Here is a 22445-nt window from a genome sequence, read left to right on the forward strand (position 1 = left end):
GACTGAAAGTCAGAGATGAGGGTGTCACAGGGCAGATTCCTCCAAGGTATAGAGATATCCTGGTTTGAGATAGTATCTTCTGTCTTTATGTGGTTGTCCTCTGGCTGTGTGTGCCCTGAAATGCCTTCTGTTCATGTGTCTGTCTGTTTCTGTGTACACACATTCACATGTGTGGGTACAGTCATATATGTGGAGGTCAGAGAACAGCCTTGGATACAAGCCTTGCATCCTATCTTGTCACTTATTCTCTGTTGTATACAGTAGGCTAGTCAGTCTGCATACAGTCTTCCAGGGTATTCTTGTATCTCTGCCTCCCATCCTGCCATGGAGCACTGGGATTACAGATGCATGCTCCCACACCCAGCTTTATGTGAGTTCTGGGGATTTAAATTCAAGTTCTTATGCTTGTATGGCAAGCACTTAACCCACTGAGCCATCTCCCCCAGCCTCTTCTTCTTAAATGTGTTTTATTAGCATAGAACAATTGTGCAATTATGCATAAGTGGATTTTGTTGACATTCATGTATATAACTTACTTTGATCATAGTCATCTCTCACTGTTGTCTATTGCCCCTCCCCCACTCCCACCAGTTCCCTTCCTATTCACAACTAATACATCTTCTACTTTCATATCTTTATTTTTTTCCTGGTGACCCAGTGAGTTTCATTAGGGTGGATTATAGGAGAATGCGCACCTTGAAATCCTTTTCTTCTAAGGACCCTAGTTCTATGGGTCAGGACCAATCCTGGTGACTTCTCTAAAACTTTGTTACTCCCTACCTGGCCCCATCATAGGGTCACAGTGTGCAATACTGGGGCTGGAGGCTGGATTCTCCATGTGTCCAACTGTGTCTCATGTGAGGGTAGCACTCTGCTTTTTCTCTGTGTTCTCCAGAGTCCAGGGTTTAAGGCAGTTTCCCACAAGCCCGAGCTCCATTCATAATGTCAAGGATGGCTTGTGTGACTCACCAGGGTGCTTGAAGACATTTTCTCTGTTCTTAGTTGGCTGCTTTTTAAAAAAATTATTATGAATGAATGTTAGGTCTTATTGAAAACATTACCAGCATCTATTGAGAAAAGCCAACAGTTTCTTCCTTCTTTCTGTTCACATGCAGGCTTTGCTGATGAGTCCTCCAAAGGTCCTTTGTCCCTGGTATCCCATGTACTGTAAATCCCAGGCACATGTTCACTTGCTGTCTTCTCTGAAGTTCATCTGCCGTATCACAATTATCACTTCAGTTTTGCTAAAGTGATGGGCTTCTGGGCCCCCTTTAGGGCTCAAGCAAGGTTGGGGTTTCTCCCATGGGCACAGAGATATAGAGAGGAAGTGATGGGTCTAGGGCTGGGTTTCCTGGAAGTTCTTACATAAATTAGAACAGCAACATGGGTGCCAGTCACTTAAAACCTCCCTTGGATGACAGTGGCAGCTGCCATGAGCCATACTGCAGATCTAAGACCTATGGGGGGGGGGGCCACCTTTAGATGCCCAGTAGGGTATATAAGTCACCTAGTGAGTGAAGGAAGTATCTCCTACTTGTGATCAGAGGACCCGTCCCATGCTGATGTCAGCTCTCCCCATGTTAATCTGGGCAATTCTGGTGAAGATTCAGGACCCAAGTAGTAGAATCAGACACATTGACCCCAAGGTTCTGGCAAAGAACCCAAAACTCCTATATCAGAACAACCAGGGCAGAAAACTTACAAGGGAGGCTTGACAAAGTGGCTCAGCAGGGAAAGGCACCTTTTGTCAAGCCTGATGGCCTGTGTTCAATCCCCAGGGTCCATATGATGGAGGGAAAGAACAGATTTCCATGTTGTTCTTTGACTTCCACATCCATGCCATGCCACACACGCATACGTGCACATGCAAATACAATACAATAAAATTAGAGACAGAAAAACTTGAAAAGGAACCAGATGGCACAGACTGGGAAACTTGCTGCAAACCTCTGGGAAGGATGCATCCCAGATGTTTATGACAAGGAAATGCTCCCAGTCACAAACAGAGATATGTTAAAATAACCCTCTGCCTTCAAAAGAGAGTGCAGACCTAATCCAGAGGGTGCTAGGCTATGAGGCTGTGTGGGGCAGGCAGGGCCCTCAGGAGCAGATGCTCTGCACGCTGGGCATCAAGAGGTGCTAGGAAGAGGATGATACTTTGAATCTGTGACAGATTCTTCCATGAGAAGGATGAGAAGGGAAAACACTGCTTTTAAGTGGATGCTTGTGCAGGTCAGACACTGCTCTGGTCTCAGCCTCTCTCTCAGATTGTCCTTCTGATCCAAACTTTTACAAATGTCTGTCTGTCTATCTATCTATCTATCTATCTATCTATCTATCTATCTATCTATCTATCTATCCATCTATCTATCCATCTATTTTTCTATTCATCCATCCATCTATTCATATGCATGTATCTGTATGAGTTTATGCATACCACTTGCACACAGGTGCTCATGGAGGTCATCAGAGAGCGTCAGCTCCCCTGGAACTGGAATTGTAGGAGGTTGCAAGCCACCCTGTGGGTGCTGGGAACTGAACCCAGGTCCTCTGCAAGACCAGAAAGTACGCTTAAGCCACTTTCTGCACACTGAGCCATCTCTCCAGCCCCCAAATAAATCTTGCTTATTGATTAAATATGAGTTTCCAGGGGAGACTGGACCCAGGATGGTAAAGATAACAACTCTGCTCTGTAGGTAAAAACAGTTTGATGCTTCCATAGGACATATAATCTTCCTGTGTGCCTGAGTTCTGAAGACTGAAAACCCACACAAGCAGTGGGCTGGGATACTTTTGTTTTGTTTGTTTGTTTGTTTTTTGTAATAGTTCTCTCTTTCCTTCTCCTTCTGTCTCTCTTCCTCCTCAACACACACACACACACACACACACACACACACACACACACACACACACACATCATAGAGACTCACTTGGTAATACCTATCAGTCTCCAATCTGTAATTCTCCTGTCTCAGCCTTCTCATGCTGGGATCACAGACATAGGGTATCATACCAGTTTAATAGTTGAGGGAAGATCATCCATGCTCGACACAGGTGGAATCATTTTTCTATGCTTGGTTGACCTTTGGGTGCAGGGTGTGCCTGCAGAGGTGGACAACAGTCACGTGTGTCTCCTTGACTCTGGAGAGCTAGACCTTTTATTTATTTTTCTTCAAAATGTCAGGTATAATTCTTAGGTCATGGAATTATGCTCCAAACTTAATTAAGGATATTCATTACGGGGCCAGTGAGATAGGTAAAGGTACTTGTCACTAAGCCTGATGCCTGAGTGTGGCCTCCAGAACTCACATGGTGAACAGAAAGAACCAACTCCTACAAGATGTTCTCTGATCTCCACGTGTGCACCAGGTAGAACCATGCGAGCATGCACACTATAAATTATTAATACATGTAATTTTTAAATTATTTAAAAGATTTATCATTTTTTAACTCACTCAAGGCGTGATGATGTGAGTCTTTAATTCCAGCACTTAGGTGGATCTCTGTGAATTTAAGGCCGACCTAATGTATGTAGTGAGTTCAGGGCCATAGCTGAGACTTTGTCAATTAAATCAACACACACTGATGCCAGTGGCAGGTCTGCCATTTAACTATCTTGAAAACATTAGCTGTTGCCAGTTTGATGACAGTTACCAAAAAGTACCGTTAACCTCCAAAACTCTGTCACTGGCTGGCTTCTAGCCAGCCTCAGCACACACTCTCCAGAGCCTTTCAGAGGACCCTTCCTCACCCTCTTCTTTAAGGAGAAAACCAGCGAGGAACCTTCTCAGTAGATCTCCCTCGCTCTTAACATCTTTGATTGGGGCACAGGGCCTGACCCAGATTCTGCCTTTCTGCCTTGTAGTAAATAAATTTGCTTTTGTTTTTGTCTTTTTTTTTTTTTTTTTTCAGAATAGGATTGCAGATGTTTCTATAGTCTTCGGGAATCTCTCCTACAAACCCTATCCCCTTCACACCACTCTCCACAGCATTTCAAACTCATCCTGCTTCTCCTACTCATGGGGTTCCAAAGCCTAGGCCTGGATTCTTCCTGTCTGTGCATATAGGCACAGATGTGTGGCCCTGTTGGGGTCTCAGTGAGTGCCAGGCAGTAATATCCCAGCCAAGGCATAGACAAGGGCTCAATGTGGGACGACACCACACCCATTTGGAAAGAGGCATCTATAATTCCTCGTACATAGGGTCAGCTGATGGCAGAAAAAAAATTGCTTCAGATGCATTAGGGCCCAGGAGAACTCGGTCCTCGCCAAGCAGGGCTGGCCAGGGTCCAAGAAGACCCCTCTACAGGCAGGCAGGGGCTGTTTGCAGTTCCTTCTGTGGCAGGTGGTCCAATCTGAGTGGATCTCCAGGAAAGCCAGGGATGGGGGGCACTCACACTCTGTTCTCTGGAAAGCAGCCTCTCATCCCAGCTCTGTGAGGCCCTGGGACCCTGGCTGGTGGATCAGCTGCTCCATGTAGTCTCCACCCCCTTTCTCATTAGAATGCAGATGAGGGACCTTCAGGTTGATGATGGATGATGTATATCAGGCCCCAGGCTGACAGCACAAAGCCCCAGTCCCGGTGGTGGCCTGCACCTGCTCCGTCTGGTCTGACACTGGGAGATAGGCTGCCTGCTGTGGGGGCAGGCTCAGTGTCCAGCTGCTGGCCTTCTTTCCCTTTGTCTCTCATTCACAGGCTGTGGGCTTCTACTCCTCAGGGGAGGGGTCTGGCCAGGAAGATGGGGTCTGATCAAGAACTGGGTGGCAAGGTTTTTCTAGTAGAATCACTTGCCTCTAACCTTCATGACCTGCCCTGCAGCAGCCTCTATGTTCTTTGGGTCAGTGGTTTTGGCTTCTATAATCTTCTGCCTTGTTCCTTGTCTCCCTATTGGTCTGGGAGCTCCCAGGACATTTTAAGATCCTGGCAGGCCAGTCTGTCACTCACACCCAGGGTAAAACTGACCATCTGTTTTCCTCCTGCACTGACCCACAGCCTCTGGAAAGAAAGGTTCTGTCCCAAGAGGGCAATAACTCCCAGGCAGCTCCAGGATGACCATGGTAGCATTGCTGCACTAACTTGGAAGGAAGGTCTAGGAAGCTGGAGAAAGGGACCTCTCATAGCCCCTGGGCCCGTGGGAGCAGATATCACCTTAAGCCTCAGTCTGAAGTCATGGAGAGCTTCAGAACCCCCTCTGTCATGGTTGCTATGCATCCTCTCCCTTTGCAGAAAGCAAGTGTGATGTTGTTAGTCAGGGCTCTGCCAGGGTTCAACTTAGGCCTTCACCTGGGTGTAACAGACCTAGTTAGAGCATCTGCTCCTTAGGGTGGCTCTTTCATAGCCAACAACACTCAGCTTGATATTGGGCTCACATCCTTCTGGCTTCTGGAAAGGTCCATGGCCTGGGTGTTCCTTAGCATAGGGCTTCCAGGATCATGTTTTTCCAACCCACATATGTTATTCTGGACCCAGCCTCATTCTTCACTCCTTGGGAAAGGGCCACTACTCTCACAGGCATAACAGGTTTGGGCCCCTATCCAGGAATCGGGGTCCCTTGCTTTTATAATCATTTGGGTGGACACCATAGGGTTGTACGAGTTGGAGTGGGCTATGTAGAGGTCCAGAAGATCCACTTATGTCCAGTCCACAGCCTCTATGAGGGCATCTGAATGACAGAAGGACCTTTGATCATCCACATGTTTTTATGTTGGTGTTTTGGAGACAGTGTCTGGGCCCACACGCTGGCGTGGCAAGCATTTTACTGACTGAGCCACTTTCCAGCTGTATTAGTTAATTTTCTGTCACTGTGATAAAGCACCATGGCCAAAAGCAACTTATAGAAGAGTTTATTTTGGATAATCGAGTGGGGGGAGCTACGGATGACACCATCCTGGATTAGGATGGCCCTGGTACAATGTGCTAATAAAAGAGATCAGAGAGGAATGGACAAAAAGAAGTGGGGCCATGAGAATTCAGAGACAGGCTGAAGTGAAGCAGATACAGTCAAGGAATACCAAGGGGAGACAGGAAAGACACTGCCCAGGCTCAGATGCATCTTTCGTGCCTCTGGCCCTGGGCCAGGAGCAGTTGGAATAGTTTCTCAACCTCTCAATCTCTCTCTCTCTCTCTCTCTCTCTCTCTCTCTCTCTCTCTCTCTCTCTGTGTGTGTGTGTGTTCTCTCTCCTCTATGTGTGTGTGCCTGTGTTGCTGTCATGTATGCTCTCTGTGTATGCACATGCACACACACTCATGAGTATTACTGTTTGTTTGTAAATGCTCATGTGCGTGTGAATACACGTTGAAGGTCGCAGGTTAACTTTGAGTATTTTTCCTCAGGCCCTGTGTGCCTTATTTTTTGAGACTTGGCCTGGGACCTGCCAATTAGGCTATGTGGGCTGGTGAGAGAGCCTGGGGATCTTCCTGTCTCTATATCCCCAGTACAAAGCACTTTGATCATCCACATGTTTTTATGTTGGTGTTTTGGAGACGGTGTCTGGGCCCACACGCTGGCGTGGCAAGCATTTTACTGACTGAGCCACTTTCCAGCTGTATTAGTTAATTTTCTGTCACTGTGATAAAGCACCATGGCCAAAAGCAACTTATAGAAGAGTTTATTTTGGGTTACCGGTCTAGAGGGAAAGTGCATAATGGCAGAGGAGGCTTGGCAGCAGGAAGCTGAGAGATCCATCTTCAACCACATGCAAAAAGCAGAAAAAGTAAACTGGAAGTGGGAGTGAGATTTTAAAGTCTCTGAGCCCGCCCCCAGTGACACACTTCTTAGAGCAAGAGTCCACCTCCTAAAGGTTCCATAAATTCCCAAACAACTTCATGAGCTGGAGCCATGTTTTCAAATACTGAGCTATGGGGGACTTTTCTCACTCTAACCCCCATACCAGCCAAGGTTGCTTCTGTCTTATTTTGAGCCCTTATCCTATGAACATAGCACTTTGAAACTCAGGAGGCATGATGGGAACCCTTGCCCGCTTGCACCTGTGCACAAGGCTCTTCTCCAGCAGTGACACTGATGTTTCTGGGGTTCCTCCCATGGGATTCAGAAGAATGCTGGCTTAGGCAAGCTGGTGACCAGGTACATGAGGTCTGAACAGTTGTCCAGTCCCTCCTGTGTTCTGATGAGGCGGTCTGCCCACATCACAGGTAAAATGTGTGAGGAGCCGCATTCGCCATTAAAAGATGGTGCAGGCTTCTGCTTCCTGGTTCTTCACGGAAGCTTTACTTGAGAATGCGCCTGCGCATGGCGCGAAAACCGAGTATGACAATTGGATGAGAGATTTGAGCCAATGAGGGATCTGCACGTCTCCCAAAGCTCTATTTAAGCAGCGGGCTTTCTGAGCTCGGTGTCCTTCCCCTTTTCACCATCTTGAAGAGCTGTTCAATAAATGCTGTCAGAAGAATCCTGAGTGTGGCATTCTCCTTATCGGCGAGGCTGTGCGCTACAAAAATGTAATCAGACTTTCAGAGGAGGCTCTGACACATGCACGCTACAGCATGGATGGACCTAGGTGAACAGGCACAACAAAATAAGCCATAAACAAAAGACTCAAGAATCTACTCACAGGATGTCCTCAAAGTCACAGAAACAGAAGCAGAAAGTAGGACGGGCTCCTAGGGGCTGGGGAGGGGTGGGAAGAAAATGTTTCATGGGGACAGAATTTCACTTGGAAGGATGGAAAGTTCAGAGGTGGATGGTAAAGGACGCTTTGTGCTGTTGATCTGTGTACTTGAAAATGGCTGAGAAATTTTATCTGTATTTGACTAATTTTTATTTCATGTATGGGCAAGGCATGAGTGTCTGGTGCCTGTGGAGGCCAGAAGAGAACATCAGATCCTCTGGAACTGGAGTTACAGATGGTTGGGAGCTGTCATGTGGGTTCTGGGAACTGAACCAAGGTCCTTTGCAGAAAAGAGAAAGTTCTTTTAAGTGCTGAACTCCAGCCTCTATTTTTTAATTTTTATTATATTTATTTATTTTATGCCTGTGTGTATGTGCATGAAAAGAAAAACACGGAGTACATGTGGAGGTAAGAGGTCAGCTTGTGAGAGTTTACCTCTCCTCTACCATGTTGGTCCCAGGGATTGAACTCAGGTTCTCAAGCTTAGTGGTAGGTACCTCTATCCCCTGAGTCATATATTACCAGTCACTAAGGAGGCTTTTGATCTGGTATCTAGGATGTTCTTCAGCTCCTCTAGGATGAAGCACTGAGCAGGAGGGTATGTGCCTCAGTGACTTCACCAGAAATACTGGCATTCCATTGGTTGTAATGGTTTCTTCTCATTTTAAGGAAAGCCAGTGATCAGTTGTGGTGTCATGCCTGCAATCCCAGCCTTGGGAAGCAGAGACAGGAGAATCATGAGTTTGAGGTCATCCTTTACTTAGTGAATTGAAGTCAAGCCAGGGCTACATGACGTTTTGCCCCCCCAACTCCAAAGGAAAGAAAGGAAGGAAGAAAGGAAGGAAGAAAAAGAAAGAAAAGATAGAAGAAAGGGGGGAAGGAGAAGAAAGAAAGGAAGAAAGAAAAAGATGAGAAGGAAGAGGAGGATAGACAGAAAGGAAAACCAATGCACTCAATGGAAAGCCAGGGAATCTCTATCTGTTACCGGGACCCTCTTTCTTCTGTAAACAATAACGGGTGATGCAACAAGAAGCCAGTGCAGTAATCGCGCAGGAGTGTGAATGCACCACAAATGCACTTCTTCCTAGAAACACCACCCTCAGAGGCCCCTTTTCAGGCATCAAGTGGATTTTCTGCTTAATACCCAGTGCTGAGGTGCACATGGAAAGCATCAGTGAGGAGGGAGGTTGGCAGCTGGCAGAGTTATCCATACAGTTTGGATCTGAGCGCTGCAGCTCAGGAAGCAGAACATGACTAGGAAACATGACACACACACTCTCTGCAGCTGTTCAGATGTGTACCCCAGCCCTTCTCCTTTGCTCCCCAGGCTGCATCAGGTCCCCACCTGACCCATTTCCTGGAATCTTTTCTACTCCATTAGAAAGCGCTGTGAGGGATGGGGTGGAGGATTGTGCCTGTGCAGATCCACCAGCCCTGAGAACTCTTTCCTTTGGCTTTCAGACAAGTCCCTGGGTCCCTCTAGGTCAGCATCTTCCTCCATAGTCTCTCTGTTCAGTAAGACACATATTACCCGGACACATATTACCTGAGCCCCATCTCTCTCACCTATGTCCCTGGGAATAATGGAAAACATCTTGCAGGGCTATTTGTTGAATGAGGCAATGTAGGTAAACCTGTTTGAGACTTCTGTTCACAGCATACAGTTAGATCCACAAATGTCAAACTAAAGTGATGGGTCCTTCACATCCTGGCATTTATGCTGGTGACAAAGAGATGTGTTCAAATTAATTTAACAGATGAAATGACTACAGAGTGTGTAGAGAGGGGTCTGGAGAGTTAGGTGGGGCTCACTGAGAAACTAGCTTGCTGCAGGGTCCCGATCCCTTACTGGGAGCCTACGGCTTTGGGTTCAGCCCAGAAGACCCTGCTTAGAGGGTATGGACCCAGCCCAAGGCTCCCCTTCTGGGATTGGCTGAAAGAAGGCACATGGGAGAACTGGGATGGCATGGGAAGACAGTCAAGTCAGTAGTGGAGTCAGGGTGGGGTGGGACAGGGCTGCTCAGTATGCTTTATGCCTAGACTTTAAGGTATCAGGACAGGGAGATGCTGTGAGTCCTCAGAACACAGGGCTTGGGAGGTCAGCAAGAAGTACAGGGGTAGGCTCAGGTAGTCCTTCTGAATGGGAAGAGTGATTGCACGAGAACCTGATGCTCGTGTTGCATACTGCACACAGTCTGAGAATGGCCACAACACCACTCTTAGTTCTAGTATCCTCCTGAAGTCAGTACTGCCCATCAAGAGATGGTGACTACCACCCGTGAGCCTTTGAGCATCGTGTAAAAAGATTTCAAATCGACTGACAGCCCCAAACAACTTCTGGAGACAATGTGAGGCAGAGGAAATGATTCAACTTTTGCCTGTGGTATTTGGTTAAGTGTATTGTTAAATACAGTTAAACCCCTGTCAGTGATAAACCTTCATTTTAAACATTATTTTTAATGTTTATCTTTAAATAATTAAGATGTAAGGGGCTGGGTGATTTGGCTACCTAGTTGTTAGACCCTTCCTGGAGACCCTAGTTCCTTTGAGCAGAAACTATCAACAAAGTGTCAAGGCTGGACTGTTCCTGTGGTAGTCTGGGTGCTTGGAAACTACTGCTTTGAGGAAGCTGCATAGCAACCACAGCTGCTTGCTGCTGAAACACAACTCAGGCTCCAGAAGATACCATCCCAGCTATGGACAAGACTTGCTTATTTTAGACTTTTCCCATTACAAACCTCTCTAGGATCCACCTTCATCCAGGCCAGAGGAGAACCACTTCCAGCTGCCCAGCAAGAAGGTCTGTGATTGTTGTAAACACAACTTTATTTGTAGGAAGGATACGCTATGCTTGGTGCAAAGATCTTTGCCACATTCTCTTCTGTCCCTAGATATACAAGCAAGATGACTGGCTCACTTCTCTAGTCTTGTAGGAGACACCCTCAAGTGCTATCCCATGGTTTTGCAACATTAGTCACTGTCCTAGTTTACTTTCTAATGCTGTGATAAAAACCATAACCAAAGTAACTTGGGGGAGGGAAGGATTTATTTCACCTTGCAGGTTACAGTCTATCATCAAAGGATAAAGCAGGAATTTAGAGGCAGGAACTGTATGTAGTAGAGGCTGTGGAGACATGCTGGCTACGGGCTTGCTCTCTGTGGCTTGCTTAGCCTGCTTTCTTTCACAAAACGCAGCATCACTTGACCAAGAGTGAGTCTACCGGCAGTGATCTAGGCCCTCCTACATCAATGAAGAAAACGCCCCCACAGACTTGCCTAACCTGCCAATATGATGGAGGCAACTCTTCAATTGGTGTTTGCTCTTCCTAGAATCTAGGACCTAGATGACCCTAGCTTGTGTCAAGTGGATAAAAGCTAACAAGCACCGGCATAATATAAGGTGTCACTGGAGAGGACTTCTCTTACTGACTTTTGATCTTTATCATTGGTAGAGTTGGAGATTCTGGTAACATGGGGAGACAAGGGCGGCGCCTTTTGAAATGGCAGCAGCAGGGCAGTAACAATGGTGAAGGTGGCGGCTGTTATCCTGGTGGTGGGAGTGACAGTGGTGGAACAGAAATGAGAAGGTGCCTGAAGAGTTCCAAATTGCAGAGCAAATTATGGGTGGCAGGGGCCGGGGAAGGAGAGGCAGCAAAGGTGAGGCATGGCAGAAGTGGAAGGGGAAGGGAAGAAGGGAAGGAGGGAGGGAGACACACAGGCAGGCAGGCAGGCAGACAGACAGACAGAGAGACAGACATAGACAGAGAGACAGAAACAGAGAAAGCATACATTGAGTTGATTCAGCCGATAAAGGTGCTTGCTATCTTGGGACCCTTGTGGTGGAAGGAAGCAACTGGTTTCTAAGAATTGTCCTCTGACTTCCACATGTATGTTATGATACATATTCCAGCATGTGCATCCAAAAAAAAAAAAAGAGCAAAATATTTAAAGTTTTATTTTATTATTGTATGCATATGTGTGCATTCTTGAGTGTATGTTTATATACAGTGTGCAGCAGGAGCCCATGGGGGGGGGGGCAGAAGAGTGCGAAGCAGAACTGAAGTTACAAGTAATTACACACTGCCTGATGTGGGTGCTGGGAGCTTAACCCCAGTCCTCTGCAAGAGCAGCAGTTGCTCATAACTCCTGAGTCGTCTCTCCAGCCCCTGAAATTTATTTTAAAAGAAAGGCGAAGCTGAAGATGAGAAACTAGCTTTGGTTGCTAGGAAAATGTTCCAGGGACCTGCTAAGCCACAGGGGCCAACCAAAGGCCTCAGACCCCATAGGCCCAAGAGCTGTAACTCTGCTGCTATTAACAGTGGAAGGATTCCTCCCTTCCTTCATTCTGTCTTCTTGTTTATTCTCTCTAGGGCTGACACCTGTAACACTGACCACTGTGGCAGCTCAGGGTCACCTATAGGTCATTTAAGGTCAACACTAGGCCTGCTTCTGCCTTCTGCAACTCACTGCTACTGCTCATTGAAGATGGAGGTTGGGGATTATATAGCTGCTAAGTGCTGGGGCCACTGAAGGTCAAAGTGCAGAGTAATTAGACTGTGTACTAAGAGCACTAAGTCTCTGGCTTCTAAAACTTTGAACAGTAAGCCTTCAGTTCTCAGGACTTGAGTTGTACACTTGGGTATTTTGCCAGCCCACCCTAGGTCTTGGGCACTCAGGAGCCAGGGATTGCCTGCATTAGAGGAGTTTTTCTTTACCTGCCCACCAATTTCTATTCTTAAGGACTCCAGGCAAATGATTAAAGGTGCAGTATGAGAACACACTTTCCTATGACAGGGCCAGCCCTTTGTCTCCCAGTTGGGCCTGCTGGGCCAATCTTCATACCCTTAGCGTCATAAACAAGTTTTTTGTGCCACTATTTGGGAGATCTGCTTCACAGCATGGCCGACTAGATTTTGAAGACACACACTCACAAATAACCATTGGCCACTTCCTGCCACAGTGCCCTCTCCACAACACTTCATTCTGGGTCCCCTGTGCTGGGACTGTCTAGCCAGTTAGGACTAAGGTCCTAAACTGCACTTCATCCTGATTTTAGGGTCTGTCTTGCTGTCCAGGAAACCAGATTCTGAGTTTAAGAGAGACTGTTTTGTGTTTGTTTGTTGTTTTTAAAATTTATGTATTCACTTTACATTCCACTATCAACCCCCTCCTCCCAATACCCCCTCATGTAGATTCCATTCCCCTCCCCTTCTCTCCTGCTCTCTCTCTTTCTGTCTCTCTCTCTGTCTCTCTCTGTCTCTCTGTCTCTCTGTCTCTCTCTCTCTCTCTCTCTCTCTCTCTCTCTCTCTCTCTCTCTCACACACACACACACACACACACAGAGTGGACACATCAAGTCACTGCAGGACTAGGCACATCTTCTCTCACCGAGGCCAGACAAGACAGCCCAGTTAGGGCAACAGGATTCACAGGCGTGTAACAGATTCAAGGGCAGAACCTGCGCCAGTTGTTGGAGACCAGCATGAAGAGCAAGCTGCACATCTGCTGACATGTGTGTGGCGGGGGACGAGGTCCAGCCCATACTCAGTTCTTTGGTTGGTGGTTCAGTCTCTGGGATGCCCCAAGGGTCCAGGTTTAACTGATTCTGTTGGTCTTCTTGTGGAGTCCCTGTCCTCTTCGGGTCCCTTAATCCTTCCCTCAACTCTTCCACAAGACTCCCTGAGCTCCATCTATTGTTTGGCTGTGGGTCTCTGTATCTCTTTCCATTGGTTGCTGGGTGGAGTCTCAGAGGACAGTTATGCTAGGATCCTGTCTGCAAGCATAACAGAGTATCATTAATAGTGTCAGGGATGGTGCTTGCCCATGGGATGAGTCTCAGTTTGGTCCAGTCATTGGTTGGCCATTCTCTCCATCCCTGCTTTATCTTTGTCTCTGCATATCTTGTAGCCAGGACACATTTTGGGTTGAAGGTTTTGTGGGTGGTTTGCTGATCTTATCCCTCTACTGGGAATCCTGCCTGGCTACAGGAAGTGGCCACTTCAGGATTGATATCCCCCACTGCTAGGAGTTCTCAGCTAGTCACCCTTATAGGCACGCTGGGGCCTCCCCTCATCTCAAGTCTCTGGCATGTCCTAGAGATTGCTCCCCACCCTGCCCCCCACCCCGATAATTTCCCTTCAAGAGAGGTTTGTTTGTTTGCTTTAGTTTTAGTTTTTGAAATCAGGGGTGGGACAGGGGAATCTTTTCCCCCTTGTGGTGGTCGTTGGTTCTTAATTGGGAGCAGCTGACTAGCTCACTGTGCATCCCAGCCTTGGCTCTACACACACCCCAGCCTTGAGGAACCTTGTGAAGAATTAACTGGCTTATTTTATGGAAACTGAGGCACCAATAGGCATGACGGTCCAAGCCTCATAGCCAAAGATAGACAGTAATGAAGTGGCTATTACACCCTAGGCCCAGCCTCCACAACAGGCTTTTTGCCAGGAGACATAATCTGCAGGGTGAGGAGGTAGGATGTCAGTAACACCTGTCTCCTGAGATCTGCTGTGAGCTCAGAAATCCTGTGGCCCCAGGAGTCCCTATGGGCACCTGATGGGCAGCTCCTCTATTCCCATGCCTGTTCTTTGCTGTATCCCTGGACCCCCTGACTAGTCACTGGCAGGCACCCATATGCAGCAATGTCTGCAGCTCTCAACTATGGGTGGATGGCAAAGCTATGCAGAAATCTACAATCAATAGGAGTCATAGTGTCAGTTACAGTGGTGAATGAATGCCCCTAACACTAGGCCACACCAGCTTCATAGGGAAATGGAGTGGCCTCTGAAAAGTGTCAGCTCCTAGCAACTTCAGAGAGCTCTCAACCAATAGGGGGTTGAGCCATTCCTGCCTCTACACACAGCTGATGCCAGCAGAGATGACCTGGCTTCAAGCCCAGCACAGCGATTAGGAAAACACAATTCTTAATATCCGATATGTTTTAATGAAAATAAAATGCTCTCAATTTTCCTTCTGGTCTGCTGTTTGTCTTTGTCGAAGGGAGATCAGATGTTTTTGCTGCTTCTAGTCACTGAGGCTGAAAGACTCAGGGAAATGGGCTGTGGGAAATCAAAATAGGCAGAACTTCCAAGGAGCACTGGATTCTTATCTGGAGAGTGGCCTGAGGTCACCAGGCTGGGGTAGGAAGGGTGGCAAGAACCTAGTCTGTCACAAAGACAAAGTCTGGCACAACCAACAACAACCTTGGGCTTAGAATTGTGCAGTACAACCATGCATGCAGTCAAAGCAGGTGTGCAGGACAGTTGAGCTGTGGCTTAGTAGTGTGACTCCAGACTACAGCTTCGAGTTCCTCTTCCTGTGCCACACTGGGAGAAGCTACCTGAGACCTCTTCTCCTTATAGCCATGACAGAAGCACAAAGGTCTGTCAGGTGCAAGTCTGTGATCACTCTGTGTACACTACACTAACCAAGCAGGTCTGTTGGTTATGTCAGCACTGGTCCAGAGCTGGTTCTGTGAGGGGGCCTTGGGGAAAGCCAGCATCCCTTCCACAGGCCTGCATCTGGGCCCTGGGTTTGCAAGGATCTAGACACGATTGCTTAGGAGGTACTCACAGTGTGCTTGGCATCTACCCCAACACTGGAACATTCCAGTCCTGGGGAAGGACTGGAGAAAGGCTCAGAGAATAGGGGGCTCAGAGTGAGTTGAGGAGAGACTAAGTGGTGATCATGGATGTACAGAGGCAAGCAGCTGTAAAGATACGGAGGCACTGTGCAGATCCAAGGCTTCCCAGGGGGTCAAAGAGGGATGGTGGCCTCAACAATGAGTAAATCCCTGATCTTTGCTCTTAAGGTGAAGATGGCGGGTAGACCCTAGAGGATGTGGGAGACCCTCAACTGGCTTGCTGTTGCCATTATACCTGAATGAATACTGAATACCACTGAGGAGTTGAGGGGCAATGAGTTCTGAGCAGAAGGTGGGACAAGGGTGGAGAGGAAAGTTCAAACCCTAGGGAACTGAGGGCCAGCGACACCCTCTCCCTGAGTATCAGGGTACCCGCAGTTACCCTTTGCAAAGAGAGCCCTGTAAGACCAGTACCCTTATAACCACCTGGACCACAGCTTCTCTGCAGAGGTCCCATATCTGAGAGGGCGGCCTGTGGTTTCCATATGAAACCCCACAACCGTACCCAGCCATAAAAGGTTTGATGTCGTGGTGGACAGAGATGAACCACCCATGTTGGAACCATTCCAGGGAACTGAGGCGGGTGCACCTAGCTTCAGGGATGTGGTGGGACTACAGCTCACAACTCGAATTTGTTTCTACCTTGGACCTTGCGGAAAGGAGTCAGGAAGACAGGGCTCTGTGGCTTCTTCATAGAAGATGTTGGAGGTCCAAGGACCACACTGCTGGAGAGAAACAGGATTCACATTCCTCCATGTTTGAGCAGGTATGGGGCAGTGTGATGCACTCTGTAGCCATGACAACCATAGGCAGCCCCTTACCCTTCTGCATCACTTGGGAAATGGTCAGGTCAAGACCAAGAGGACCGCCGTACTAGAGGTTCCTGAGAAAGGCAGGAAAGCAACCTTTATTAAATGCAAATTTCATGAGAGACATTAAATTTGCAAAAAAAAAAAAAAAATGAAACTCACCAATTATTTGGGTATAGAGAATTGACATCCAGGGTTACCTAGCAATAAAAGAGGTGTGCAGGAAATTGACTCAGTGTGCTGAGATGTTGACTTTCTCACCGTTCACCAGGAATGTGATGCTCTTCTTCCCTAGCAGCCGAGGAACGAGGCGGAAGAAGCCTTGATGTACACCCCCAAACTCTGAAAAGCAAACAGCAGTAATAATAAAAACTAAATTGAAACCATAAATAGTCTCATTACAGGCAAGAGCAGGCGGGATGAGAATGCAAGGCAGGGGCACCTCTCCTGGCTGGGACCTCACCCCTGCCTCAGAAAGCATCTCATTAAATGAGACAATACAAAAAGGGTCAAGCTAAAAAAAAAAAAAAAAAAAAAAAAAAAAAAAAAAAAAAATCCACGGTGGCAGAAGGTACAGCTTACTGTTCCATCTTGATTCAACCGTTACCAATGGGCTGGGAAGACTCCATGCAGAGAGCATGCTGCTCAATTGCCTCGGACACAGTTTCTCTGGGCATCAATTCTTTGCGGCTTGCTCCCGAGGAGTGGAGGGAAGAGGAAATAAGCATGCTCCTGGCAACTGCAGTACTTGCATTTACTGCATTTGCTTAGTACTGCCACTGCAAACCTCCTTCCTCTCTCCTCCTTCCTGGGTGTGGGTGCACACTCCCAGCCTGCCTTCCACTGTGCTTTGCCATACTGTACGCACAACACAGTAAGGAGCCAGGATGAGGGCCCCCTGGTGCTGTCTCCTAGGGAATGCATTCAGGAGCCTGGGTTGTTTCCCAGGAAATGGATTAATGCTCTAAACCGATCCAGGAAGCCTTGGAAACAATGTCTCCTTTCCTTGTTCTCCATAATCCTGCCTCTGGCTCTGGCTTTTGGAGCCCCGGCTGTGTGTGTGGGGGGGGGGGGGGGGGGGGGCAGACTCTGTACAACATCCCATGTGCCAGACAGTAAAGGAGGTAAGACACAAAAGCCCCGATTTTAAGATTCGCCCCTCCAGCCTGCTTTCGATTCTTTAAAGCGTGGGAAACTGCACACAGCACACAGTATCTGTGGTCCTTCTCAGAGGTATCCACACCTCGGTCTCTTATCCACATTTGGAGTGCTGTGCAACCCTTCCCAAGGCCAGGGCTGTGTTTGCTTAGCCTCATTTCCCTCGTGGACAAATGTGAATGGAATAGCAGGCAGCGTGGAGGAACCACTGAAGGTAAGTGGAGGCACGACTTTCTAACTGCACCCGGTGTGGCCCTGCAGGTTGGCTGCCTAACATTCCAAAGTCCCACAAATGTATCAGCCCCCTCCCAAGTCCAGGCCGCACGGCTGAATTTCTGTAAAAGCAGTCCCCAAGTAGTGGCCTTTGTCCTGGGACCTATACATCTTGGTCTTGGTCTTGGGTTATCTAGCCCCATTGCATTCCCTAGATCAGCCCAGGCTAACTAGAAGCAGGCCTGGTCTGCAGGCATCCTGAGTCCCTTCTTGTTTCTTGGTCTCCCTCCTAGCTGTTCCCCTAAATGCTCTGTAGCTCTCTCCCTGGGCAGGCAGAAACAGGCATGGCAGCATATGTCTGTAATCCCAGCGCTTGGAAGGCCAAGAAAGAAGGATTATGGCAAACTTGAGGCCAGCCTGGGCTACATAAGTGAATTTAAGGCCAGTTTAGATATAGTACATAGAAAGAGCCTGGCTCGGAACAAAACCAAAAAGAAGCAGGTGGAGAAGGCTGAGGAACTAAAGTGGGACCTCAGGCTAGTGCTCTGGGACCATCCAGACACTAAGTGGGCTAACAGGAAAAACATTTTTTAAACGATGTGTAGTATAGTTTCTTTCTGGCCCAATGACCTAACTTACTAAAATTAGTTTAAAACATTAACTGGGCATTCCTGGACAAAAGCCCTACAGGTTCCCATGATTTCTTACCACGTATCACTGGCATCAATTTGCTGACACTCTGTTAAGGATTTTTGTTACTAGGTCCTTGGTTTCCACTTCCTTCTTTGTTTATTTGTTTGTTTGGTTTGTTTGGGTTTTTTTTTTTTTTACCTGTCTTTATCCGGTGTTGGTCCTGAGTTATGTTAAGCAATTCTGAAAGTACTGGTGTAGTGGGAGGCTGATCTGCCAGAGGGGCCTCTTGGTTTGCATAAGGAGTTCCCTTTGGAACTCTGGAGCAGGTCAGTTTGCTCAGAAGCACCAGACTGTCACATCTCCTGTCCCCAAGATACAATGAGACAAAGGGTCCGCACTAGCCATGGTCACAATGCCTCTTAGCCGACCATTGTCCTTCAGTGTCAGACCTACTAAACCTGGATGCTTGCAGACTGGCCAAAGAGTTTGTGTTTGTGATTTTACAAAGATGGGGACAGGGGATGTGGCAGCTGTTATAAAGCTGTAGAATCTGAGGATTTCTGGGACAGATTTGGCTGGGACCTGGGCTCCAGGTGGTCCTGGCGATGGAGATTCACTAGGCTATTGAACCAAAGCTGTAGGTGGGGTGGGGACACAGCTGCTCCTGGAGGGAGGGCTGCACATCCAAGGGAAGAGATACCACACCTGACCCTGGTGACCTGCTGATTGGTGCTAGTTAGATGAACACACAAAAATGGGCATCCAGAGAGAGGGGAAGAGACAAAGAGGTAGGCTGTAGACTGCAGGTAGGGAGAAAGCAGAGGCTTGAATATAAAAGTTTTAGGAACCAGATGAAGATAGCCACAGACCAAATGCTGCCAAAGAAAGGTGGGAAGGTAGGCAGGGCAACCAGGTGACAGGTAGCAGGTACAGGAATGCACCTGACATCTCTTTTCTTCTCTTATGTGGATCATTGGCCAGTACTTGGGCACCAATGCTCTACTGATCGCCCCTGGCCAAATCCCATTGAATACTCCACTCCAACGTCCCAAATACTCTTACATGCAGCTGAGAAACCACCACTGCCCCTAGTGGTGTGGGCATCGGCCTCAGGAGCTCCCTCTGTGACTGCCTGTGTGTCCCCATAAACAGAAGACAGTACTGCTCATTCTAGAACAACACTTAGTACCTAGTGACCCTAAATCTACCACTTCTAATGCTCAGACCTGCTCTTTGGAGGAGAAGCTGTTCCGAAGGCTAGTTCTTTCTTACATTGGAAATATGAACAGACCACAATGTCCTCACTCTCCATTGACCTTCCCAGATAGTGCTGGAAAGAGTGGGGACCTCCTTAAGTTCACACTGTGACACCTAGGCTGAGTAAGGGCAAGCAGGTGGCTGAAGGTGAAGGTGACACTTCATACCCAGGGATTTGTTTACCTAGCACATTGCTGACTGACATAGCTTCCACTGAGGTACACCTGGCCCCCCTCTCTCCTCTTCCACCACCTTCCACAGCACATCTTAAGGAAACACAAGGGTTTCATGCAAGAAAAAAGAGGGTCCCTGTAGGTCTGACTGCCTCCACCACCGGCCTTAAGGCCATACTCTTCTCAGAGGCTTCTCTGGACCTTAAGTACCATGAATCCCTTGGCTTACTGCGTCTCCTGAATATAGAAGGGTCTGCAGCTAACGTCTTGGAGGCACCAGAGAGCCTGCTGCAGAGTACCTCTGCTAGAGTTCATTGATCCTGCTGTACTGGTGTCTAAAACGCTGTCCCCTTCTTCCCACGGGAACTGAAACAACGGGTGGAGAATGGTGGCTTCCAGGGCACTTTGGGCATTGCAGTGTACAGCTCTCTCGCCTGGCATAAAACATTATCCCTCATATGCAGATCACTACTTGTATTCGGATCTCTAGCCTTCACATAGCACCCACGCTAAAAGCAGCTCCCCAATCTAAAAGCAGTTTCTCCACCCCGCCTGCAGAACCCGGCCTGCATGCCATATCTTCACCACTGCTCAATATCCCCACCCTGCAGGGAGCACCTGTGCCTGGTGACCAGCACTCCAAATCGACTGCAGCACCCTGCAACGATCCACTGGCCCTGTTTTATATGAAAAACGCTCGCGAGGCGCGGAAAACTCCTTCCAAAACCCAGGGGTGTAGGGAGAAACCCCTAGACCAAGGCGACCACATGTACGTCTTCTCAAGGCCTGCTGCCTGCACCGCCCGGTATTCGTTTTAATGGCAAGGCACCAGGCAGCTAAAGCACGGTCCGAAGGCTCCTGGTCCTGGCCTGGACTCCCCTTCGCCCCCGCCCCAAAGACAGACACCCCAATCTCGCTTTTCCTGGCCCAGCGGCCCAGCGCGCTCTTAGAGACTGGCGGGGCGGTCCAGGCGGACGGCGCTGATTGGGCCATGCCTCTGATTGACAGCTGCAAGCACCAGTTGTCACGGTAGCTGCAGCCGGCAGCGCTCGCTCGGGCTCGGCTCGGGCTCGGCGGCACTCGAAGCGGCTCGGCTGCTCGTCTGGGCTCGGCTGAGTGGCTCGGTTCGGTTGCTCGGCGGGGCTCGGCTGCACGGCCGCGGACGGGCGTGCGCTGGGGGGCGCGGGGCGCGGACCTCGGAGGTGGCGGCGGAAGCCTGGTGCCCCCGCCCGCCGGGTCCTCTCCTCAGAGAGGCAGAGAGGCATCCCCGTGGCGCGGCTTCGCACGGGTGCGGCGGGCGCGGCGTGGGGGGCGGCGGGGACGCGGGGCAGCGCGGCCCGCCCGGGGGCGCCGCGGGCCGGGTCAGCGCGGACGGCGCTCGGCGGACTCGGACGCACGGCTGGCCGGCCCCTCCCTGCCCGCGCGCCCGGGCGCCCACTCGCCGGCGCAGGGCCCGGGAGCGATGACATCGACGGGGAAGGACGGCGGCGGGGCGCAGCACGCGCAGTATGTGGGGCCCTACCGGCTGGAGAAGACGCTGGGCAAGGGGCAGACAGGTGCGTGCGCGCCGGCGGCTGGGGGCGCGGGCGGGGCCGGGGTGCAGGGCGGGCGCGCGGCCGTGGGGCCGGGGAGACCGTGCTGGCCGGCCGGGTGGGGCCGAGGGAGGCCGCAGAGCAGGGATGCTGCAGGCTGGGCCCGGCGGCCGCGAACAATGGGCGGCGGTGCGCCGGCGTCCGCCGCACTCCTGGGTCCCGCGGAGCCTCTCAACCCACCGGTTGCGGAGGGCGGGCGCAGCCCAAGGACATGCAGCTCGGCCTGGAGCGCACGGCGACTGGGGCAGCTTGGGCTGGGCCTGGCGGCTCCCGGCAGTCCCGCTGCAGGTGCGCGGCCCGGGGCCCGCATTGTGCGCCCGAGCGAGCGCCGGGCCCATTGTGCCGCGGGAGGAGGGGGACGAGCGGGCGCCCATCTGCCGTCTGCCGCGTTAATAGGCGTGCTGCCTGAGCAGCTGCGTCCCGGCCGCATGACCCCCACCTCCAGGCAGCGGCCACCGCCCGGCAGGTCCTGGCCTGGCTTTTCTAACCTGGACCTCCTATTCTGGTGGGGGTGACAGCTCAGGGACCTAAGGAAAGCTGGACAGCGCCTTCTTCTGCACCCAGTCTCAAGCAAACCTGAGCGGCTGCGACATTGGGCTTCCCTGGGGAGGTAGAGGGTGATGGTTCCTGGGCTCGGGCCATACATCACCGCCTGGCGGTTGAAACAGACCTGGGCCTACAGCAGAAATGAACCTCCCCAAGAGTCCTCACTGTTTTCCCTGGGCAGGTTCCATTTCTGAACAGCTTTCCCATAGACCAGCAGTGAACTCGATTACCTTACATTTGGCCAGCTTTCTGGGGCGGGCTAGGTTTAGTCAGCCCCCTCATCTGGTCAGCGAGGCACATTCACACAGTCGTCTTTGTGGGAGGCTGGGACTCAGCCATTTTCTTTCTTCTCTCAGGACTGGCCTGTCTTCCGGCTGCCCAAAGGTCCGATTGGCACTGCCCACATCTCCTTTTCCTTTGGAAAAAGTTCCCCAGAGCCAGTGCAGGCTGGGGAGTGAAGAACAGTGGGAAGGTGCAGTGTGGTTCAGGTGGGGGTTTGGGAGCCTTCTACAAGCACCCCTGGGGCTTCAGGGAGGCAGTGGTAGAAGGTGATTTTGAGAAGATGGGCCAGGCTGAGTTCCCTTGGAGGCTCGTAACTGTAATGTCACCGAGCCAAAGGCGGATTTTTTTTTTAAGCCCCAGGGCTACATCTTCCTACCCTGGAGTCAACCCCTGAGCTGAGCAGTCAACACCAAGGCACTGAGCAAGGGGCTCGGGACTGAGAGGAAGGCATAGGCAGTTGGTGTTCTCTTGAGTTCTGGATGTGCATGTTTCCTGGGATGGGCAACTGTAGTTTG

At 49.8% G+C, this 22445-nt stretch overlaps 1 protein-coding gene and 1 long non-coding RNA gene across 21 annotated transcripts in view; one reads left to right on the forward strand and one right to left on the reverse strand.

Annotated features, from left to right (window-relative positions):
• Window positions 1–10606: 10606 nt before the first annotated feature.
• Window positions 10607–22007, reverse strand: LOC143434574 (uncharacterized). 2 transcript variants are annotated; one of them, XR_013104188.1, is made up of 4 exons: window positions 21879–22007; window positions 16239–16418; window positions 15910–16150; window positions 10607–13401 (listed from the first exon to the last, which is right to left on the reverse strand). It is a non-coding gene; the product is annotated as an uncharacterized LOC143434574 (long non-coding RNA). The 2 variants fall into 2 exon arrangements; XR_013104187.1 differs by lacking the exon at window positions 21879–22007 and adding an exon at window positions 21591–21705.
• Window positions 20877–22445, forward strand: part of Brsk2 (BR serine/threonine kinase 2) — a 51727-nt gene continuing 50158 nt past the window's right edge. For 12 of the 19 annotated variants that reach the window (XR_013104168.1, XR_004607028.2, XR_013104170.1 and 9 more), the window contains exon 1: window positions 20880–21066. Coding sequence is in view for 16 of the 19 variants with exons in the window: in XM_076913671.1 (XP_076769786.1) it covers window positions 20973–21066 (94 nt within the window). In the remaining 3 variants the exon portion in view is untranslated. Of the gene's footprint in view, window positions 21067–22445 lie in introns of all 19 variants that reach the window. The other 7 variants (XM_076913646.1, XM_076913657.1, XM_034504405.2 and 4 more) reach the window with 3 other exon arrangements.

The sequence above is a fragment of the Arvicanthis niloticus genome, chromosome 1 (assembly GCF_011762505.2).
Source record: "Arvicanthis niloticus isolate mArvNil1 chromosome 1, mArvNil1.pat.X, whole genome shotgun sequence".
Classification (NCBI taxonomy): Eukaryota; Metazoa; Chordata; class Mammalia; order Rodentia; family Muridae; genus Arvicanthis; species Arvicanthis niloticus.